Source organism: Gavia stellata, chromosome 14 (genome assembly GCF_030936135.1).
Source record: "Gavia stellata isolate bGavSte3 chromosome 14, bGavSte3.hap2, whole genome shotgun sequence".
Classification (NCBI taxonomy): Eukaryota; Metazoa; Chordata; class Aves; order Gaviiformes; family Gaviidae; genus Gavia; species Gavia stellata.
Genome location: NC_082607.1, coordinates 8,943,806 through 8,967,691, shown reverse-complemented (window position 1 = coordinate 8,967,691; position 23,886 = coordinate 8,943,806). Strand labels below are relative to the sequence as shown.

The window sequence follows — 23,886 nt, the reverse complement described above, 5'->3', positions numbered from 1 at the left end:
AGCCGCTGCGGCCGCCGGCAGTGAATGGGCGTCGCGGCGGAGCGGGAGGAGCCGGAGCCGCCGCTGCCGCGATGGCTCAGGAGAAAATGGAGCTGGACCTGGAGCTGCCGCCGGGGAGCGCCGCGGCCCCGAGCGACGGGGGCGGCCTGAGGAGATCGAACAGCGCCCCCCTCATCCACGGGCTCAGGTGAGCGCGGCCCGGCCCGGCCCGCGGCGCCAGCGGCGGGCCCCGCAGCCCCGGCGGCAGCTGGGCCCGCCCCGGGGCAGGCTGCCGGGGCGTGGGGCTTTGGCCGCCGCTGTGTCGGGAGCCGGGTCCGTGGCCGCCCTGGCTGTAGCCCAGGGGGTTGCGCCGCGTTTATCCGGGCCGGGCTGGGAGGTGCGCTCCTCGCCGCCCGTCCCGCAGCGCAAAGCGATGGCGATGCTTTGGGGCGCCTCGGGCGTATGGGGAAGCGTGGGCTCCTGAGCGGTGTCCCAAGCGGGGAGGGACTTAGGCAAGATACCCCTCTAGGTGTGGAGGGGTGCAAGAAAGCCTAGGTAGACGTGCTGTAGCTTTATTAAAACGCTTTGCTTGTTTTCATCTAGGTCTGCTGTGTGTTGTGTAGCTGTGAAACATACAGTACACAGCGTCAAGGCTGTGGCCCTTATTATAGATAAAGTAGCAATCTCTGCGATTTCTGTAATGGTTCAAGTTTGACCAAAAAAAATCACAGCACTGTGTACAATTACAACAGTAAATGCTTTCAGAACAATCGGGCAAATGCGAGGAAGAACATAATTTCGTGGGACCTTGAAAGAAACATAAGTTTTACATTTAGTGTATCAGTGGTCCTGGAGTTTTGCTGGACGGTACTAATTTTGTTAGCATGGATATTGCCATCAGCCTGTGGCAGGTGGTATTTGCAAGGGGGTTGGATGTTTGCCATGTGTGCCAGGTCTAGCTCTCTTCAGCTGACAGGGCAGAGACAGCAGCAGTCCCAGGCAGGGGTAGGGCGAAAGCTCTCAGACATGCATGGTCTCTTGTATGGTTTTGCGTTTGGGTAAGTTTATAACTTAGAGTGCTATTTCTTGCCTCCTCTTGGCTGTCACGAAGTTGGGAGATGCCCCCATCTGCTACATGGTGTGGCTACCATCTAACTTCAGGGTGATCCATGTGCTGCTACTAGTAGTATGTCTGCAGTTTGGGAGAGCATATGGACAATAAACTTTATAAAAGATAGTATAATACATGATAAGTACTTACTGGGCTTTTTTTCTTAAAGTTCATGTTTCTGTAAGGAACTAGATACCAAGTGACGAGCAAATCTTATGAATCTCTTGTACCAAAATGGTTAACAGTACATTACAGTTCAGAGGAAATACTAATTCTTGCCTATTCAGTCATGAGTTAATGTTAAGTAAACATAATTGTGATTCTTTTACATAATCATAATGAAACAGCTATCAGTTTACATTTTCATGCAGTATAGAAGTATTGTGAATGGCAGTTGCTCCTCAGGGAGGTTTCTGAGCAGGTAAACTAATTATGTAACTGAGACGAGGTGTTTTTATAATCTCTTAAATTATTTTGATAATAAAAAAAAAGGCATCCCATAACCATACTGTAAACAAATTATTTATTTCAGGGCCTGGGCAGGTAGAAGGGTAAGCCTGAGCTCTTGCCTTGAAACTGTGCCTACGCTATACATTAGGTGTTAATAGAAATTAAACTGAAATGCCATTGAAGTAATTTGACATGGTTGCAGTGGTTTGCCTGTTAGTTAGGAATTTTCCAGCAGAAAACTGTTTTTGCAAGATTGCAGCTCTTGGCAAGAAACTTCAGTTTTTCCCAGAATGGCTTTGTTGAGTAAACTGAAACAAAAGCTCTTGCTCTTGAACAGCTTGCTTTTTCTACTCTGCCTCCTGTTTCGACTTCTTCATTAACAGATTTAGTAAGGAGCTTGGAGAATGAGTTACTGTAGAGCCACAGAACATTTTTAAGTGGAATATTTTAGATCACAGAAGTTACCTTTTGCAGAACTTTTGATTCTTGTTATCATGCCAAATAAAATTGATTTTTAATGGGAACTGTAAGAATTTTCTGTGAAAGGTAAGTCCGAGATCTGGCCAGCTCTGGTGTTTTTGCAAGGGAGATTAAAAGTAAGATTGTAGGGGTTTTTTCCTCTCCCTCTCTTCTCTTCTAGTTAGCACTGAATATTAGACTCAGCCTACGGTAATGTGTTACAGAATCATTCCAACCTGTTTTCTCCATTCAAACCCTGGATTTCAGGATGTACTGTTTGTGTTGTGTTTGCATACCAACCACTACACTTACACCAAAAAGGAGTTGTAGCTGTTGGCTTCAGCCCATGAAGCTCATCTCTAAACATCATGTCATGAATCCCTTAAATTTCTCCTGTTGCACTGCCTATCAAATGGCAACTGCTTGATTTCTTGTGGGGGTAAACTGAGTGAAACTTCTTTGAAAATTATAAATGAAGTCTTGTCATTTGTACTTGACATTTTAGAGAAAGAGAGTCAATGCCGCCTTCTTGGTGAAAAGTGCAGTGCTTATGCCAATTCCTATGGGCTTTTATTTCATAGTATAAGCTTTGTTTATTTTACAGCTAGATAAAAGCTCTCTAAAATTTACATGTCTGACTGGTGCATTTTAAACTGGAGGATTCTGTCAGAGATGTGTCTTTAAAGTGCATTATGATTATCCGTCTTTAGAACAAGGTAATACTATTGGTCAGATTAGTTTTAAGAAATTGTATTTGTGTCGTGCTTTTATTCATCCCAGATTAGCAGCTGAGACAAAAAGATACAACCCAGTGACTTCTTGTAATTTTAATCTAATTACAGTCCTACATTTGGATCTGTTTGCCTGTGCAGTTCCTCAGTGATTTGTAGGCGTGGGGACTGTAGGATTGTGGCTCAAAATTTTTCTTCTAGTGACCATAAAACTTACTTAATTTCTGCAGTCTCGTTCATTAAGTGCTGATCAATGGCTGTTGATAACACTAGTTAAAACTTGCTTTAGGAATCAATAGAACTAAAGTTGCCTTGAGAAAGGAGCTCATTTTATATCAAATAACTAATCCTGCATTACTTAAATGGATGCACTGCTTCCTTGTTAGAAATGTGACTGTGGTCAAAAGTCTTAGGGCTTTAAAAACTGGTTTTACTGTATGTTTAATTTAACCTCTCCTGGAAAAAAGTTCAGAACTTATTAAATGTTCATGGTGATAAGTTTTATCAAGACTATTTTTTATTCGATTTTATCTATGGCATTGAAGCTGGTTTCAGTTACTGGTTATGCCATTTATAAATTTGTTCTTTTGAATGATGTTCAAAGCAATACACAAGCTGCAGCCATTCCAAACATAATGAATTCCCACAGAAATGATCAGTCTTAACAATATTTTCAGCTATTCTGAAGACTCAGTATGATTAATTAAAGTCATTAATTGAAGTTGCTGGGACTTGAGGGAAGAGTAATTTGGTTTCCACTCTCTGCCAACAACAGACATACCTGTCTCTTGAGTGCTTTGTTTTGAGATGATAGCTGTCATAGCATTTGAAACTGAGCTTACATTAGGAGGTACTTTTTGATAGGAAGGAAATGGCTTTTGCGTTTGACAAGTGTTTCTTTTCACAGCGATAATTCACAGGTGTTCCAGGCTAACGTTTTGCGAACCCGCAGGAACAGTACCACAGTTATGAATCGTCACAGTCTGGTAAGAAAACTATTAGACCAACTGCGCTAGGTCCAAGGCAGAAGTGTGCAAACAGGATTAAAGAAGAAAATTAGATTGTAGTCTGTGAAACTAATACCACATGTTTTCAGAAACAAGGCTCTAGACTGTGACATTAATACGCTGTAGCTATAGCGAAATGTTATTTATAGACCATTTGGCCTTGGAGAGTACTTACATTTCATTATGATCATAACTTTGTTTATAAAATGCAAGCAGGTGTTCTAAGGTAGAGTAAGAAAGGTAGTTCACAAGGAAAACTAATTACATAGATGTATTGCTCAGTAACCAACATGTTAATCAATTCTGTTTTTTTTTTTTTAAAAAGTGCAGTGATGTTATGATCTTAATTTGTCTTATATACAGTAATGACAGAATAGACAGTTGTAATCAACAACTGATATAACAAGATATAACTGGCTGATAGAACATGAATCTTGAGACTTTCAGGATGAATGATTCTTTATGTCTTGGAGACGTTCATTTGTGATGTCAACTTTTGTCAGACTTCTGTTACTGCAACTCCCCAAATCTGAATTTCTAAAATATTAATCTAAACCCAGAGAAAATATCGCATATCTTGTGTTTTAGTATCATACAAATTGTGGTAGAAGGGTGTGATTTTGACTGATTTAGAACACCTGCACAGGATCACATAGACAGCATGATCTGCTAACCCTTAAAGGGTTAGGGTGCATGGAGTAGTTATTTCCTCTAACCAAAAGGAATTTTTGGTCAGACTTTCATGTATAACCAGAAATGTAACTTTTCCCCTAAGAAGGCCTTGAGAAATATGTAGACACAGGATAACTTCCAGCTGCATTCCATTGATTATTAATGTTTTGGAAAAATTAAGCTATATTGGGGTGGGAGGGGAGTGGTATCAATTTTGTTTTATGTATGGGAAACAAAGTCCCTGGATTGCTAACAGCAATTATCCTGTTTTTCTTAGTTACCTTTTGAAGACGCTTTAGAAATAATTTGTTAGCCCCATGTTAATGGTTGAAGAATAGTACTCTCCTCTTTTGTTGACTGATGCCCCTTAGCAAAAATTCTGTTTTAAAATCAGGACAGACAACTACTTCAGCAAAGGTTTGCATCTGTAACAGAACCAGAATACTTATGTAAAAGTCTAGAAAGATTGGTGGAAAAGCCTTTCTCCTGCTAGGATATAAACCTGATAGAACATATTATGGTAAATATTTCTTTAAACAAGTCTCTTTCTTCATATCTATTTTTAGGGTGGCAGCTTAGGGAAAGTTTGTTTATGCTTGTGGTCAGACAAAAGGAGAAACAAATAAAGGTGAAAGCTCAGTTTATTGTGTTTACTTCTTGAAGATTCTCAATTGTTGAGAAAAAAAGATGCTGATTTAGAGCGCGTTGCCTGGAACTTGCTGGGAAGCAGGAGCTAGTTCACTGATGGGCTGGCTCTTCTGGCTGCCCCTAATAGATGTTGCAGTCTTCTGGGCTGAACCAGTGTTCCCGTCTTCATGGGATGATGTTCTTAACCCTTCACCTCACTTGAAGGTTATTTAAAAGCATCCTGAAAGTTAACTTTCTTCTTCACCACCAGCTGACCAGATGCTGACAAAATATAGTTGAAATTTTATTGATGCTAAAAATCATGTGCTCCATTGACTGCTAGATCAGTGCCTTGTCCACTTTGAAATATTTCTTTGAATTATGGTCTGGTTTTTGGTTCTGCTGAAGATGGCAGGGAGGATGGAATTGGAAGGGAACTTAGACATTATCTCATTCTTCTGTGGTCTTAAACCAGGATCATCCATAGATAAATAATTTTGTAAAAATAATTAAACTTTCAGCATTAAGGACCCTGAGCAACCTCACCTGGTATTCTTGCTATAGCAAAGTAGTAAGTGTAGTTTTATGATGTTAGAGATATTCTAAGAAGCTAGGTGACATCTACTTTAGTAAATTAAATTTTACAATAAGTAGGTGATAAAGTGTACTTTAAACCCCACTTTTTTGTATTTAGGAAAACTAATCCAAGTTTTATTGCAGTGTAAGCTCCAATAAAGAAGGTGAAGAGATTCAGTAAGTGACTGAAACTTTGTTAATTTAGTATGATAAGTACAGCTAAAATTTTATGTTTTGTTAAACTTTGTGGAAAAAAACTGATTAGTCTTTGTCTAGTCTGTGTTGTGTTCACTGTCATGGGAACAATGGGAGTTGCTAAAATGCTCCGATAACTGAAGGTCCTACTCCATCTAGCTCCATCTTCAGGGCTGTTGTGGTTGTCCCAGTTGCCCAGCTGAATTCTAAAATCTTTTCTTTTTTGAGTAGCTTCTCCAAGTCTCAGACTGCAGCTCTTTTGTAATGATGACTCCAGGGGCAGCTATGCCATTTTGGCTGGGGCTTAGCTTGCAGTTTTCTGACACTACATGTAGTTGCCAAGGAAGGGTCAACTAGGCTCAGTATCTGCTGTTTATTTCCTTCCAGAAGGTATCAGTGGCATCTAGTGAGTGAATGTTTTGGTGTTTTTTGTTTTGTTTGTGTGGTTGGGGTTTTGGTTTCATTGTTTAAGCAAAGCATTTTAGTCTGTGGTTAGATGTTTAGGTACTATTTCAGCAGAAGTTGATTTTTAATTTAATGTTTTTATTATTTTTTAAAGCTAGATAAGCTCCCTGTTACGGCTCACTGTGTGGCCCCACAAATGCTTGTGTTGGCAGAAGGCAGGGGGCACTGCGGGGACGGCGATGGAAGGGCAGAGGCACCAGGGGCAGGTGACTGCTTACATTGGCTGTGCTGCCTGCCAGACTGGCTCTTCCGAAACCTCACCTTCAGTGCAAAAGATTATCTGACACACTGGAGAAGGGAGGAAGGCGAAGGTGTTTCTCTTCCATGTGATAGTGTAATAGTTTGTAATGTTTTTTATTAAGCTTTGTGCTTTCTTAAAACACTGGGGATTTGAGTAGCGTAACTTTAACAAATGCGTTCAGTCTGCTTTAGCAAGTATCCTCTAAAAGTGACTGAGGCTTCTGATAGTTTCTTTTCAGAAGAATTAAATCAAAGGACTACCACCAGGGAAAAAGTGAGTTTTACACATTGACAAAGCAAGGGTCATGACTTGTTGGAGATGGGATGTAGGATCATCAGAGTTAATGGATTTAGTTAGTGCATTAGATCCTGCAGAGGAACACTTGACTGTCTTTTTATAATTTTTATTTTACACTGTGAGGCACTGGTTTCATATATATTCTATTAATGTCAGACCTTAAAGTATGTGGATCACAATCATAAAATTAGAATATAATGAGTGGAACAAATGCATTTCTACTGTGGAATGACAGAGTGAATAGGCAAGAATGTACTATTGTCCAGAACCTTTTCTCTGGGTGAGAATCAAGGTCAACTCAAGGTCCACATTGGCTGGTACAGCTTGGAGGAATTTTTATTACGTGCACAGGATTTTTGGGAGCCCCGTATAATAGTAAAACTGACCTAAACTGGACTTACGAAGTAGCAAATCAAAACGTTATAGCTGTTAGACTTTAGTAGTACATATTATGATGACTAAATTCTGGCACAAACATTAGACATCCTCTGTGTGAGTTTGATAGGTTAGTATCTTTTGTGAGAAGAAGGGTGTGATGTCTTGATGTTTGGGGTTTTTTTTTTGAGGGAGGGTTCTGGATATATGAAGCATTAATAGTCTGATAACTTACCATAACCTTTTGTATAAGACAGCAGAATCTTTATATTCTCCGTGGCACTGATTAGAAGATGGTGCAGTAAATGGTTAACTGAATGTTTGTTAGCTCTCCACCATTAGCATAATGAAGAGCTCTAGTAATGTTTTGTGAAGTGAATGAAGCCTCATACTGCATAAAGTATATAAACACTTAGTAATAACACAAACCTTACTTGCTGAACACACATCCATTTTAAAAAGACGCCTTTTTTTTTGGAGGGGTTGTCAGCTTACAGAGAAGAAGTTAAACCTCTGTTCAAAGCTTTAGCTTTGAATTTTTGATCCCTGAATGGGTTCTGACAAAAGTCAGCTGAGGGTCAAACATTTGCGGGATAGGAGATACATGAAAGGAAATTCTATTTTGAGAAAATAATTACTTTTAATTACTTGGGTTTGAGTATGCAGTTTAAGATCATAGTATTCCAATGAGATCTTGATGCAAAACTGACAAAATTAACAGAAGACTATTTTTAGTGACATGCTCTCCAATTTCACCTGAATTGGTGAAGCTCTTGAGAAACCATGAGGAAGGTATTTAATTCTTCAATAGCCTTCTAATAGCTGATATTTTTAACCTGTCAAAGTACTTGTTTATAGGGAAACAACAATCCAGACACCTTTTTGGACAATGTGTGGGTTTGTAATTTTAAATGATCTATTGGGGAGCCTTCTGGATCACTTAAATGAAAATATTCTGGATCAGTTAAATGAAAATATTTATGCAACGATATATATTAAGGGTGGCAGTGTGCTAGTTAAAAGCAGCTTAGAATCATAGAATCGTTTAGGTTGGAAAAGACCTTTAAGATCCTCAAGTCCAACCATTAACCTAACACTGCCAAGTCCACCACTAAACCATATCCATAAGTGGTCTTTTAAATACCTCCAGGGATGGTGACTCCACCATTTCCCTGGGCAGCTTCATTCTGTAGAGAAGGCTGTGAGTTCTAGTTGCCTGGAAATGAAATGAAAGGCAGGTTGATGTCAATTAGCATCTGTGAGCATACAAAGCAGTATAATATGGGAATACATATTACCATGTTCTTGCAATTAATGAATGTAGTTTGTGTATACAGAGAATGTTATGAATGTTAGGGTTTGTTTTTAAAAAAAAAAAACAAAACCCATACCAAAATACATATACTTTTTAGTTTGGGATACCACTGTGGAGTGGTTACTAACATTCCTGCACCTTCCTCTCCCTTCTCATGTAGTTTGTAAGTGTGTTTCAGTTGTATGTGGCTTTGTTTTGCAGTTTGTGCCATCATCTCCTATCCGTATTCCTAGCAGCCGTCTTCATCAAATCAAACAGGTAAGCACAGGTTCTAATTTTTTTTTAAACTTTAGATTTTTTATAGGTGGTTGGGTTTTTTGCAGTTAATGTGTAATGTCCTTCAAATGGCGATAGATTTACTTTGAAACTGTAGTAGAGAGTCTTGCAGCGGTCACTTCAGGGTGTTTTCAGAAGTAAAAACTGGATCTTGTCCGCAGGTCTTGTTCTAAATTTCATAAAGTAGAGTGCATCTTGTAGTGAGAAGATGATTTGAGCAGAAAGAGAAATCTTAAAATGGACATTTTAGAAAGGAAACCTTTAATGTAAACCCTTAGGGTAAAGTTTCACCAAGGTTTTGGCAGTAGTGCCAGCATAAATATTCAGGGCCAATAACAAAGCATTCCTTAACTTGTGTTGGCACAAGACTTTTGTGCAGCCAGAAAATGAACTGGATAAGGAAGCACTCTGGCTAAGAAACAGTTTGGACTCTTCTGGCTGGGCTATTTTTCATCTGTATAATTTTCTTACCCAGATCACTGTACTTGTGCTGTCACAGCATGAGCGGAGGGGGAAGGGCACAAGAGCAAACACTTAGGCAGGGAGGGGGGGGTGTGGCAAATATCTGAGTAGGCTTAAATAGCACTGCTACCAGACAACAGACCGCAGTCTAAAGACTCGGATTTTAAAATCAACAGCTCAAACTCTTGTGGCTCCTCCATTTTATGTGTCGACTTTTTGACAGTAGAATGTTTATAAAATTGGCTTGAAGATGCTTGGTTTGTTTTTGGTTTTGTTTTTTTTTTTTAATAATTCCTTTTAGCATGCTAGTTTTCAATGGATAGGCTTGATTTTTACAGGGTGAAAAATTAAGAAACAATTTAATGCTTTGGACAGCATTTTCAGGGTATGATGTCTGAAGTGATGGGAGGCACTTCTGCTTCCCACCTCAGATATTTAAGGTGCATGCATAGTAATCCTGAAGAAAATAACTGCTTGCTTTCATTATGTAAATAATTTACTGGCTTGAAGAGACTCTGAAGCACTCAGGTCAGTTGTAGAGCTGTTTTTATCAGCATATAAAGCTTAGGATTAACATGTAAATGTGATGAGAGCAAGGGAATGAACTACTGTGGCTCTGCTGTATTACGTGAAGTAAAGTTTGATAATTCAGTTTTTTGGAAAATACTTCTGTATTCATACCTGTTCCATACATTTATTAAAGCGAACAATTACACTTCCTAATTTGTGTTTGATCATTAAATTCACAAGTTGAAATTCCATGTCCTGTATATTTACTGGCACAGATGGGAACCTGTGTGATTTACTTTTGATCTCTTTCAAATCTTAGCAAATAATCACACACTTACTAACGTAGTAAGACTCTTCATACATATGGTGAAGATTGTGAAGATGCTTCCTTGAACTTTTATTCTTGAACTGGACTGAATTAGAGAATCTACTCATGCGCTCACCAGACTGGACAGTATTCAGTTAGTTTTAAGGACTAGTCTACGTAAGAGGAGATTGAGTCAAGTTTGTACTTTAACTGGGTGTTAATGTTTAGTTTAATTTTACATCTTTGATCCATTTTAATAACATTTTATGGATGTTTTAGGAAAAAGAAAATAAATCCCAAATTCATTGTGTACAATGCACTGTATTGCAAATAAAACGCTGACAAGTGTCTAGGTAGTTACTAATCCATAGAATAAGGTAAGAATCCAGCCATGCTTTTGATGATTATCTGTACTAGTTTCCGCTTTGTGAAATAATCTTATACGAGACTGCATAAAGATACTCTAGCATGTGCAGAATTTTTGGTTCGTATTATCATTGTTCAGTTTTGTAATTACCTCTTGGATAGTAATGAAAATAAAAAAGCTGCCTGAGAAACAACGAACTCCCATAAGCACTTCTTCTGGGATGGTCTGTCTTGCTACATCTTTTTCCTGTCGTTCCCCCTCACTCCTTTTCATGTAGTGAGAGCTTAAGGTTATTTTTGCTTAACCGGGTTGAATTAAATTTTCCACATACATAAGTGAAATGAAACAAGCTTTTCTGATTTGCTGTAGCAAAGCTTTTTTTTTTTTGTCTTAATTTTTCATCTGCTAATCTTTTAGGAAGAAGGAATGAATTTGATGAACAGAGAAACAGTACGTGAAAGGTAAGCATTAAGACAAACTAGAATACTTAACACAGTCTTCTATGGGCCCGGGACAATACATTTCTTTTCTTCTTTATAGAGAAGTGCAAGTAGCAATGCAGATGAGCCACTCATGGGAGGAGAGCTTGAGCCTGGTAATGCATTCATGCTTTAATTTGTGTTTCTATTATCAGTATCAGGACACTAGAGACTCTCTCATGTCAACATTTTATTTTATAGTTTGACCTACAATTAAGGTGTTAGTATATCACTGCTTTTGATCAGCAATTTTTCATACCAACAAGGCATAGAATTACCAGTTGTTTGAGGATACGTTTGGGTTCCTTGGGCTAGTATGCCAAAAGGAAAATTGCATGGATGTCTGCCTGTTCAAATTTTCTTCCACGTTCTGATACTCACCACGTAATGTTTAAGGCTTTTTTGTTTTGGTTTGGGTTTTTTTTTGTTAAGCTTAGGTCATAAATGGCTACCTAAAAATTATTAATATGATGGAGGATAACTTTGGAATCATACTCAGTTCCACACCAGTCAGTCCTTTTCATATTAAGGTAACTTGCTCATAAGATTAATTGTATGTAATATTTACAGAGCGACAATGATTTTGAAAAATCATCATCACCAAAGCAAGTAGACTTTGTCCCAGTTTCTCCAGCTCCTTCACCTACCAGAGGAATAGGGAAGGTGAGCAAAATGTGGTAATAATGATTTTATCTTCAATAGTGCTAAATAAATTCAACCAAATTAGTAGCAAAAGATGAAGCCACCTGCTCCTTTCTACCTCAGCTGCAAACAAGAAACTACAGACTAAACAAAAAAACCCTAAACCCCCAAACCAAAGATAGCGGCTAGCAGTTGTGCATCTTGTGCATGTGAATTTCCGTGGAGTGTTCGACTGTTAATGAACCTTATTCTTTATTTGCCTTCCTCTTGGAATAAGAGGAAGGGGCATACATTCTTATTTTATGAACCATAGTCTGTTTAAACCAGACTATGGTGAAATAAATCCTTGTCAACTTGCATGTATTCCACATGAAAATGCAGTCTATCCAACTTTTTCTTAATTTTTTTTTTCCTCAGTAACAAACAGTGGTATTTCGGTATACCCAGCCATATTGACTGGTTGCTTAAATTGATAGTTGCTTGCTTCTTTACCTGCATTAAGGATTAGTTGTTACCATAAGAGTGTGATACAGTGTTCATACGTAAATAACACAAACTGTTTAACTCTCAGCAATGTTTCTCACCATCTTTGCAAAGTTTGGTGAGTAGCAGTGGATTACCTCCAAGTCCTAGCCCAAGTCCAACAAGGCGATTTTCAAGGTAAGTACCAGATCATATCAATAACAGAAAATTAGTACAGCTTGTTCACAGTAGGCTTTTGAAATACCAGAATTTGTTATATACATAATTGATTTCTGATCACAAATACAACTTTATATATTCATGTAAACTTTGGATTTTACAGTGCTCTAAAATATTTAAAATCCTCATGTCATAACATCAGGAAAGTGGGCTGCATTTTGGCATCTGTCTTCTCAGTGTAGTCTCTACGTTGCTCTTAATCAGTTCTTAACTAATTGAATTGAATTCTAAGGGGAAAAAAAAAAAAACCCCAAACAGATTTAGGGTTTGTTGCTGATTCTGGTTTAGTTGCATTGGATGTTGTTTTGAGTGATGTGGGCATACAGATAAATTTTATTAGGCCCAAACAGTTCAGCAAAGTACTGCCTGTCAGCTGAGATCTAGTCAGTGCCTAGATGTGAGCTTTTAGACTGTCCCAGCTGTGAAATAATATGATTAAACTTTTTCTGTTAAGCTCTCTGCTTTCTGGTCTTTATTCAGGGAAAAAAAAAAGGATTTATTTTGGATAAGCTGTTTTAATGCCTATTTTCTTAGTGTTTTCCACTTAGTGGTTTGTTATCTGAATATCTTTTGATTCTTCACATGTTTTCAGGCTTCCTTTATTAATGGTGATATCAGTATAGCATATGCCTTCTTTTAGCAGGAGAAGCCAGAGTCCGATTAACTGCATTCGACCAAGTGTTCTTGGGTCGATAAAAAGGAAAGGTACAGTATTTGGTTTTGGCTAATATAATAAGTCAACCTGTTACTTTTTATAATAATCCATATGGCTTTCTTCATAACTCTGTTCAATTGGCTGATGTTTCAAAGAGTGCCTAGTAATAGAGGGTATTACAGATGACCAAATAAATGGAACTATTTATAGGGATAAACCAGACAAATTGATAAATTAGTTTTTACTATTCTGTAAAACTAATAGTTGTTCTGTTCTAATGCCTCTCCATTGCTGTAGTCATATAGGTCCTATAAGAAACTAATGTAACCTGCTTAACAAAACAAGAACTACAACTATTGGTATATTTAACTTAACAAATAGAAAATTTTGAAAGTCCTGGCTAACTGAAGCTCACGGGTACTGTAAAAACCAAAAACTGATCCAGAGACCTGGTAAACACCTTACTGCTTTACTGGGAAATGTTTCTCTATCTTCCTACATTTTTCTTCAAGTTTAAATATGTCTTCATGCTTCACCTTTGTAACAGAACACTTCTGGCTCTGAGGCAGCTTTTAAAATACTTTTGTCTGAGTTCTGTTGTAGCCTGTGTAAGCATATATCTAGCCTCCCTTCTTCTAGCGTATTTGGAAATCAAAGTCAATATATAAGCTTACTGATAGTCCTGGACCTTGTTTATATTGATTGCAAGAGGAAAAGAAGCTTTCCTTGTTCTCAGCTTCTCTACATTGACGGAGCTAGTTAGTGAACAAATAGCTGAATAAACTGGAATAAAAAAAACAGTCTTCGCTACTGAAGAATAAATATCTGATACCTAAACCCCAGTTCATGACTCGCTAAACTTCCCTGAAGCTTGGACTAGAATGTTTCCAAGAAATAAACAGTCTTTAAAATGTCAGCGTTGAACTTCTATGTTTTACATATAAAATAACACTCAATAGATTGTATTAAGTTTGAACCTCTGTTCTGTTTGCTCTGTAGATCTATGTTGAAAGTAAATTTCGGTTTAAATGAGTGGTAATTTTTTATCACTCCTTATCTCTTACCAAAGGTGTAACAGAGATAGAAGATCATCCAAAAAGATTATTCCAAGGATCCACCAACATGCTTACCCCTGAAGTTTCACATCAGGCGGACCTTGGAGGATGGTAAATGCTGTGCTATTTATTGTGTCGATTTCATCAGAGGCGCTACAAACAAGTCTTTTTTCATCTAGCAATGATCATGCTTGAAGTTGTTTGGATTTTTTTATTAATACAGACATCCCATAATGTTGAAGCACTGAAATTATCACAGTAAACAGGCAGTAATATTCACTACAGTTTTACAATTTCTAGGACTGACTGTTAACATGCTTCACGCATGTGGGAGTTGAGCATGTTTAGGAAAAGACACCTTATGGCTGGTAATTTTTGGAGTCTAGTTTCAGGTTGCAGACACGTATGAATGCTAATGCTTGTGGACCGATTGAGGTTTTTTTCTTCCTTTTTTCCCTTGCTTGTAGTCACATAGGAAAATTACTCTGTCTGACCCTCCCTGCTGGGAGGAGATAAAAAGTACCATGTAAAAAAATTGTAACGAGTTGAAATAGCAGGGGATTTTGATTTATTATTTTAGTCAAGAGGTTAATAATACGTAGGGTGTGCCCCCACAACTATCAAGAGAGGGTGATTCACAGTATGTTTGTCCTTTTTGCCTCTCAGCTAATACACATAGCTGTGCACAAGCTTTGAGCCCATTGCAGTGGCAATAATAAAATAGGTGTTTTAAAGGTAGTTTGAAAACATACCTTTTTTGCACACCCTATTCATAGTAGGCATAGCAGTGCAGGTTCAGTTGCTGCATTTTGGTTTAGGAGATGGTAATTTTAAAAAATACTTTGATGCTATCATTAATGATAGATCACCTATAGTTACAATTCTGTGTCCTGTGAAGTATGTAGTGAATGGTACAACTGAAGTATGTACAGTTTATCGTCGGCTCTCCTGACAAGAGAGGCCTATGGATATCTGCTAGCCCAGGACCTTGCAGGAGGTGGGTTAAATCTTGTAATGAATTGCTCAGCCCGATGCTTCTCATCTGTACACCGTTTCTGGGTGAGTTGAAGGAAGAAATTGGCAGAATGTTATCTGGCTGTTTGGAAGTGACTGCAAGGTGTGTAGTTGCAGATTTGTTTCGAATCATAGGGCTTACTGTTCCTTCGAAGATGTACATTTGTTTTTAAAATGGCTTTATAATGAATGGAAACTAGTATTTGAAACTTATCAGAAAGAGTACCTCATTTCTTGTATCTTGATGTTACTCTGTTTTCAGTCTGTCATCACATGCTCTTGATGACAACAGAAGCAGTGCAGGCTCTTCCTGTGACTCACCAGCTGAAGTCGGCACCAACACAGACTCTGCAGTCTCACTTTCTGACTCCAGATCTCCTTTTTTACCCGTAGATCTTACTGCTAAGTTACCTATTAATTGAGAAGCAGAAGTCTGCTAATGGACACCAAGAAACAGGCTGGATATCAGTAAGACTCTGTTGTGTGTAACTGATTGTTCCTCATAGGAACTTCCAGAAATGTCGTTATTTCTAGAAAACTTCCAGAATAGTTCCTTGAGGAGGAATTCACGTTTCTAGTGATTTGTATGACATTTACTAAAATACAGTAAGCATTTGAATTGCAGACATATTTGATGCTAAAATTTGTAAGCAAGCTGTTGATTTACAATGGATATTGTCTTGTTGGTGTAATTTACAAATACTGTATGTACATTCTGCTTGTGGAAGACACTGCTCTCCAACAGCCAACAGGCAGTGTCCTCACTAATATTAAGTGGTGCTTATGTAGTAACAGATGACTTTGATGTTTGTCCTCAGTCAGAAACCAATGAAGCAGCTTACTAATTTGTTTTTATTCCCCGAGTGTTAGATACTTGTATCTTTTGTTCTTCATATGAAAGGGGAAATACTGCAGGGGGGAAATAGATTCTTGTGTTCTGTTCTGATTGGCTGTTAATCAATTCTGTGTTCTAATAGATGTCAAAAGAACAAGTTGATGAATTGTCGAATTTATATGTTGGATTTTATTAATGATCATGACTGCTGTTGTGACTAAATCCGAATTAGGTGTGGAACATTCTGGGGTTTTGTATTATTATTTTTTTCTTCCCCATTTAGATGACGTATTAGTGTTAGATGCTCTGTTAAAGGTCTTTTCATAGGGAAAAATAGTAATAATGTTTGAAACAAAACATTAAATCCTGAGGTTTTAGTATTTAATACTTCAGAAGTGCATTTTAACAGACAGTATTTGTCCTCATATATGACTTGTTGGACAAAAACAGTAAGGAATCTTGAATGCTTTTTTACAGGCTGAGGCTATCAAACACATTTAATCTGTGTTTAATCTCCTGATGTCACTTCCTCAAACAATGGCATCAAGTTATTTCTACCGTTGAAAACTTCAGATGCTGATTGGAAGCCTAGAATTTGGTAATCTGAGCTGTTTCAGAACTCTTGTACTATATTTGAAAAGTCAGTGGGTTGAGGCATCCTGATCTCAACTCTGAAATTCCCCGAACAGGAAGAAAAATCTGCAAACCCCACCATAGACAGCTGCTTCAGATTTTCCAGTGACAACTTCATTTTAGTTGTTGTCTCCTGTTATGCAATTGAACTTTCCCAGCTAGGTCCCCATTTGTACATGTGTACGCATCTGTACTATGTGGTTTCAAGCCTTCTCTCCAGAGAGGTTAATAATGAAGCATTACATCTTTGTAATTTGTAACAAAGTGAGAAAAGTATGGAAACTTCCTCAAGTAGGAAAAAAGCCAACTCTGAACTCTGCTGTGAAAGATTCACATGGATGAAGCTTTGATTGACAGCAGCCATCAAAATTATAAATGGACGACTTGGAGTGCAAAGACCTGGTGACCTGAGGACCAATGACTAGTTTCCGTATGTCCTTATTGTAGAAAGAAAATAGAATGTATTTAATAGTTTTAGTCAGTTCAAGTAAGATATTATATGGTTCAGTTCTGATTTCATTCCTCTTAAATTATTGTAATAGTCAACTTACTGATTGCAGTTCCTTTTTAAATTCAGACTGCCCTTCATCCCTGTGGCAGATGGACAAGCTTGTGTTTAATGTCTGTGTGCTCCCTGTCTAATATGGCATAGTTTTGTTTCACAATTTCAGGTATGTGCCAAAGAGTTGCTGTGCGTTCACTTTTTTGTGGTGAGGGCAAGATTTTTTTTTTTTTTTAAATCTTGCGTATTTCTTAAGAAAGAACCTTCTGGTGTTTCTTCCAGTCTTTTTTAAAAGATGCATCAGTAGAGGGGTTTAATAGTTGCGTGTGGGTCAACTTGTCTCTTTTCTGTTTAATATTTATGCTATTTTTCAAATAAGTGCCAATAAATGGAAAAATAAATGTCTTTTGCTGTTTCTGCACTTTGTTAGAAAGGTAACTATGTTCTTGTTTTCATTTGTGATTAGATGTTTTTCTTTTTAAATCAGAATATCTATTGTAACCCACTTCCACCCAGTCTAGTTTACATTTAAGTTGGCCTTAAAATCTGCAGCAGACTTTTCTGTTTTCCTACTGTAATGCTATCTTAAAGTTCTGTGACAACTCTAGGAAAACTGAAGAATAAAACCGAACATTTTCAAAAGACTTTAATAGCCTAACATGTCCCTAGTTTATACCTAGAGGAAGTTGTAGTGAAATAGTTTGGACGATAGAAGCTACAGCTGGCTGGTGGACAGTACTGAGCCTCTTACCTCTTGGGAAGAAGTGGGGAGTCTTGGTGGTTTGCCTTAATAGGGCAATTAATGCTGTTGGAGGAGAGAGAAATAGTTACATATCTGCAGTCATTCCTTTCCCTGCTTTTGCAAAACAGAAATTACTTTGAACTTGTGGAAAAAGGCATCTCAATTTCTTGTCCGTCCATGTCATCAAGCAGCTGCAGTTTTGTGCCCTGGAGACAGGAGACATGTATAGTTTTTTTCCACTGAAATGAAAGATAAAATTTTGGAACCAAATTATTCTGTATCTGGATTCAGGGAATTAGGGTGTTATACAATGTGCATAATCAACCCTGTACTCACGTAGTAACTCATGCTGTTAGTATTGCCTCTATTTTACTAATTCCCCATTTACTCATGAACAATGCATATTGAAGCTTTGCTTGATTAAGTGTCATGGTTAGAGGACTATTGCATCTGATGTTCCTTAACTGATCTGAGTTTATATTACAAACGTCTACGCCTTTGTCTTCCTCCGAGAAGAAATGGGCAGCTTTCTTGTCTCAGGCCATATTAGAAGTATTATGATCATGTGTGTATATATATATATATATGTATAGATAAAAAATATAATATATAAGGATATATTATTCTATATAAACTTTTTTATTCTGCAACTCTTTCGGGGCATACAGCTGTTTCTCTCCAGGGTTCTATCACGACTCTCGAATGACACCCTTCCAAAGTCATGCTTGTGATTGGCACTGGTTGAAAACTATCCTGTAGGATTTGTTGGCAGTTAAATCGGGTCTTGAGCCAGGGTGTCTTCCTTGACAACTGGTAGGTGTTTTTCTTCCTTCCACCTTCTCCAGAGTGACGTAGTTGCTGAGGGAACATTGATAACCGTGCCAGTGCTCAGGGGGACCGTATTTTTGGAATGAGCGCTTCAGTGGTTACTGCATTTAGCAGAGGAACAGATACTTCATGCTAGAAGAGAGGTACAAATGCCAGGAAAAATGAGCCCGTGCATCAGACAGATTAACTTGCTAGGGTCTTCTGTGTGCTGTCAGCAAGCCAGTTGATCTCAATACTCAACTGAACAGCTGCCCACGGTCCTCCTGAGATTAGTAGAAGAACTTAATCCTAGATTTGTTCTTTTCACCTTTCTTCAGAAAACTTGAGTGTAAATGATTGCCAACCTGTACAAACAAAACAGGTCTCCAAAGTCTTGTGTTAGTGAGACTGAGATATTTTGATTTATAAATGTGTATTGTGGTTCTAATATTGGTGCTGTATTTTTGAGTCCAGCCCTGGTATTGTGAGGTTATTTGCTAGCGAAGTGACTAAAGGCAGGAGTGACCTCTGGAGCTCCATCAGCTAGCTTCCAGCTTGAGAACAGCTTGTGCATTTCTTAGCAGTAGTCATTTCGGAAATGTTCACTTTATGCTGTTGTGTTCTTGCATATGTTGGAGTTGTAACTCATTTACTTAAAATAGAGAGCTTCAGGAGTCATAATTAAAACGTGTGAGCTCTTCATATCCTGTTTTAAGCAACCTTTCTCATCACCAACTGGCAGATGGAGTTTAAGTTGGTCCCTCTTCTCCTGGAAGTTAAAATATTTGTAAATGTAATTGAATGTTTACAGCTACAGTGCAATAATTAAAACCTTACTGATCCAAAGAGGAGCGCTTGGCTTGCAAGAGTCCTTTTCAGTAACTGAATGCAAAAATTGTCACCTCATGTTTTTTATTTGGTAGCTGTTTCCTGAGGGTATGTCTTGGATGATTGTCCATTTGTTTTACCTGTCAACAGTAGAGTCTTCCCATTTCTGTATATTTGGTATGAGCATCCTTGTTTGATAAACTTGAGACCAGTTGACAGCCAGCCTAGGTCTTGGTCAGGAGATGCCTTTGTTCTGTCACACTGGACTCCAAGCAGACAGCTACCCTGCATCTAAAAGACCCAGACCCCGTGTACATGCTTTAAGGGAGAGATTGCTTCCCCTGTTGGGGTTTTGTGGTAGAAGCATGAGAGAGGAGAGGAAAAAAATAAGCAACTGAAGGAGAATAACCTTGTTTGACTTTCAGTAGCTGGCTTGAGGACAGAAATTCCAGAGGGGGAAGGAGTTGAGTGCATTTAACCCAAAACCAAACACGGGCTCTTCATGCTGGTTCCCCTGTGTCTCTCAAGGAACTGGTCAGACGTCCCCAAACCCATGAAGACTCCTCAGACAAATCTGGCATTTATCAAATTTAGAATTCTTCTGGTAGTTTAGTTTCTTCTTCTTTTACTTGCTTTGTAAGAGCCTTGGAAAATGCTCATTATTTAGGACTTCCTTCCACAATTAATAATGGCATGTAAATGTTTAAATTTTGTTGGATGTCAAGTAGGAAGAGCTGCTCAAGCAGGAGCAGTTTTTGCTGCAGGTACTAATCTTTGGAAATGTGGTTCTCATAATTACTTTTTCCCCTCATGTGGAGAAAAATCAAAACCATGATGTGCATATCATGCATTGTTTTTTGTGGCGCAGAAATAGTGTGTTGTCGTTCAAGCCAGCTTAAATCAGGCTGTGTGGCACTGAAATAGCTGCAAGAAACTTCCTGCTCAAAATAAATCAAGATCCTTTCATTTTAAGTGCATTCACTTCAGCAGTCGGTTTTGATTTTGGAGATTCCTGGCAGATTCCTGAGGGAAAGGCGCTAATGGGTTTCGTGGTGTTGATGGAACACGGGATTCCAGAGCCTACTGCAGAGTTTTATTTGTGTCTTGATGGTGGTTTCTTGTTTGTCAAAGCATATGCTCGCCTAATGCCTTGACGTTTGTACCTCAAGCCACCTAGAGTATCTGCAGTTTCCTAGAGAAGAATGCTCTCATTTTGTTATTGTAAATTCTATTTTGTTATTGTAAATTCTATTGTTAATGCCTTTTTTTAACTGTAAACATGGATTTAAGTTCCATTACAGATTCTTGGTTCTTCTACTCCATGTCTTTGATATGCATTTTATCAGTCATCTTTGTTCCTTCTTAGTATCTTTTGTTCTGCTAGGATCAGGACGGCTGCAGTTAAGTGTGTCTGAATTGATACTCCATGACAGAGGTATTACAGGGAGCCTGTTACACAGGTGGGCCTTCTTACTAGCCTTTTTCCTCCCAGTGAGGAGATCATCCACTGCTTTGATCGTGCTGCTGTAATCATGGTTGTGCTCTTGCTTAAACTATTCTTTTGCAGAGTCTCTGCTCTTTCAAAGACCAGTGTGTGTTAACTTTGCCTGCATGTAATTCCACATTATATTGTCAGCGTGGTTATAGAGCTTTGCAAATTTTCAAGAGCTGATATGCATTAGCTACAGTTGATTATCTAAAGTAAACAGCTTGTTAGCGTACAGCAGAGAGCTTCTGCAAGGTTGTGTTCTACAGAAGACAAAAATAGACCAAAAAGTGAATATACCTCCTTACTTGGCTTTAGTTGTTCACTTGAGTGTCACCTGCCTGAATTCATACCTCCAATACTTATTTTTTGAGAATACACAGGTTGTCTAGACTCCTTTCATTTATACACTCATTATCTTTAAATGGCTCTTGCTAGATTGTGTAGTAATGGCTTCCCAATCTTCACTAGTTCGTGTGGAGCAGTACTAAGCAAGTGATATGCTGCTGGCAACAGCATACTTCACTCTCCTTCAACAGTTTCAGTCTTAATTTAATTTCCTCAGGCATCGAGCTATGCATACAAGGAAGATAGACTCCATCGCCAGCACCATTAACTTTGGATGTCTCTCCTCAGGCTTTAATGAGAGGCTTTAGTGCCTTCTCTAGCACTGCCGTAAGGAGGCGAGTGACCTGTTTCACAGGGACATAGGAGAGAACCTGTTTTTCTATGGCCACTCAGCCTCTATCTCTGCACACAGCTAGGCAGGAGGATCAAATACCAGGATTACTCAGCCCTGCATGCTTTGTATTGCAGTCTGTTCCCTTCTTTTTTCAGCCAGGAGGGTCTCATACAAGGTCAGAGGGCAAAGTACCAGAGCTGCTTGGACCAAGAACTCAAACTCCCTCCTGGCAGAGAGGATGGTTGTTTTTTTTTTTTTTTTTTTTAAGACCTCCAATACAGCTTGGTCCCTAAATTTTGAGGTTGCTCTGGATCACCACAGGCCCTATGAAACATATATCACTCAGTGCCTGAGAACTTTCTTTCCTGTAAACAAAGCATTCCTGGATCTGGTTTACTGGCTTGGGCAAGTTCCCTTCTGTAGTCTTGCCCTACCAGTGGGATGGATTACCGATGCACATAAGTCTTAAGTAGGAGATTCATACCCCTGACAAAGGAAAGGAGTGATGGAACTTGGCATTTATAAGGAAAGCTGTTACAAGGAAAGTGAGGTATATCTTAAATATACATTGACAAACAAGGACTAAAATATGGTGATTTATTGCCAAACCTATTTGGCAGCCTCTTTCCAGTTTAGGCTTGTTGGTTATCAGATGCTTGCTACATGTGAACATAAAATGAAATAACGTACGATTGGCTTTGACAATTCTTAGCTCCCTGGAGCTCTGGAACAGTTATATTGGGTTTACTGTAGTTTTAAGCATTCTGTGATTCACTCCTTCAGCGAAAACAGGGACGTCTAAGCATTTTCTGATCCAGACAAGTGCAAACACCTAGAGGAGATCATGTACCAAGCCTATAGCTACTAGGAGTGACGCTAATGAAAGTGATCTCAGCAGCGCTCTCGTTTCCTGCCTGCCAGCATTGTTTGTTTGAGATATCAGTGCCATAGTAAGTGCTAGGTAAACAAGAGGATTGTTTCTGCTGGATGATCTTAAAGCCCTCCTAACTGTCTGCTCAAAATACTTTTCCATTTCAAGGAAATGACTGTTTTGTTTGTGTTAAGAGTCAGGAATAGGAAATTACGTGACCACTTACTTAACTGTTTTTCCTGGTGTTTTTAAGAGGAGGCATATTCACTGTCTCAGGTTTTACTTCCAAAGGCATTCAGTGCTTTCCATAACCCTATTAAGTAAGTACTAGAGGTGTGTCCTCTAGTATCAGAAGATATCTTATAAACCTTGTGTATCCACCTGGTAAAATTTTACTAGTGTTTCCCTGTGACCATGCTGTAACATGCGTTGATACATTCCCCCTTGCAGTGTTGAAGTGAAACTCTCCTCCGGTCTAGTTTTCCAAACAGTGGAATAAATCTGTGATTGTACAGTGTGCTGTAATTTCCTTGAAGTAGAAAGAAGTCAAAATTCAGACTTGTTATGCGTATTTTGCCCAAGTACCAGTTTTACCTGTATCTGCTGAGTTACACTGTGCATTTAATCCCTTTTTATCTGTGTGTCACTCCTCACTTGCCCTTGAAAAAGAAATGGTCCAATCTTTCAGTCCTTTTAGTTGCTGGTAACTTTTTGTTACCGATTTCTTTGGTCAAGGTGTTTTTCTAAACCAATTGCTTCTCTTTAAATTCCTTGAAAATGAATGCTGGCAGTCTGGCTCTGTGTTCTCCTGTAATCTCATGTCCCAAGTCTTGTGCGTGCGCTCTCCTGCAGGACTAAGGCGTCAAGCCGTGGTTGTAGTGACTCAGTTCCTGGATGTGGGATTCTCTCTCTGTACTGCTGCAAGCACCTGGCAAAACACAATCCTGGCCCATGACTGGAACTCCAGGATATGGGGGGAAAAAGGGTTTGGTTTCTTTTTTTTTTTTAATATCATCAGCTTGGGCCTTTAAGACATTGTCTTTGAGTTAAGTCCTACTCTTGCCCACATAAAAATGTAGGTATTGTAATACATAACAGCCAGGCTGATGCACAACCTGGCAGTTTTATCTCCCGAACTTCTGTTTAATTCCCTCACCTTTCCTCAAGAAGAGGCACGTTAAACCACCTCATGAAAATCAGAATTAACAGTGAAGGTACGAGAATGCAGCTATACAGTGGCAGGAGAACATGCTCTCCGTGTTTGTGACTGGAGGCAAGCACGGGCTCTGGAACATGGAGTTCTCAAACCACTTAGAAACGTGTTTGTTTTTTTTCTTTTTTCCCCACAAATGTCAATGTTTGACTGTTTCTTTATCATCTGATGCTGATAGATAACACAATTTCGGTTCTTCGGAGAATCAAACTAAAGTAACATTTTATTGCCCTAGGGAGTCTTAGTTGTTTTATATATATAAGAAAAAATGTACAGTGATTAACAATATCAACCTTTTTTTTTTTTTTTTGACACCAC

At 38.6% G+C, this 23,886-nt stretch overlaps 1 protein-coding gene across 3 annotated transcripts; it reads left to right on the top strand.

Annotated features, from left to right (window-relative positions):
• Positions 1-41: 41 nt before the first annotated feature.
• Positions 42-17,344, top strand: LOC104251254 (P2R1A-PPP2R2A-interacting phosphatase regulator 1). 3 transcript variants are annotated; one of them, XM_059824269.1, is made up of 10 exons: positions 42-187; positions 3,638-3,716; positions 8,702-8,758; positions 10,840-10,883; positions 10,963-11,017; positions 11,472-11,564; positions 12,115-12,203; positions 12,886-12,950; positions 13,970-14,066; positions 15,232-17,344. In XM_059824269.1, exons 1-10 carry the CDS (start codon positions 72-74, stop codon positions 15,389-15,391), a joined length of 855 nt encoding a protein of 284 aa, XP_059680252.1. In that variant the 5' UTR covers positions 42-71; the 3' UTR covers positions 15,392-17,344. The 3 variants fall into 3 exon arrangements, with proteins under 3 accessions (XP_059680252.1, XP_059680250.1, XP_059680251.1); XM_059824267.1 differs by having other exon boundaries at positions 72-187; positions 12,889-12,950; XM_059824268.1 differs by lacking the exon at positions 11,472-11,564 and having other exon boundaries at positions 72-187.
• Positions 17,345-23,886: the final 6,542 nt, after the last annotated feature.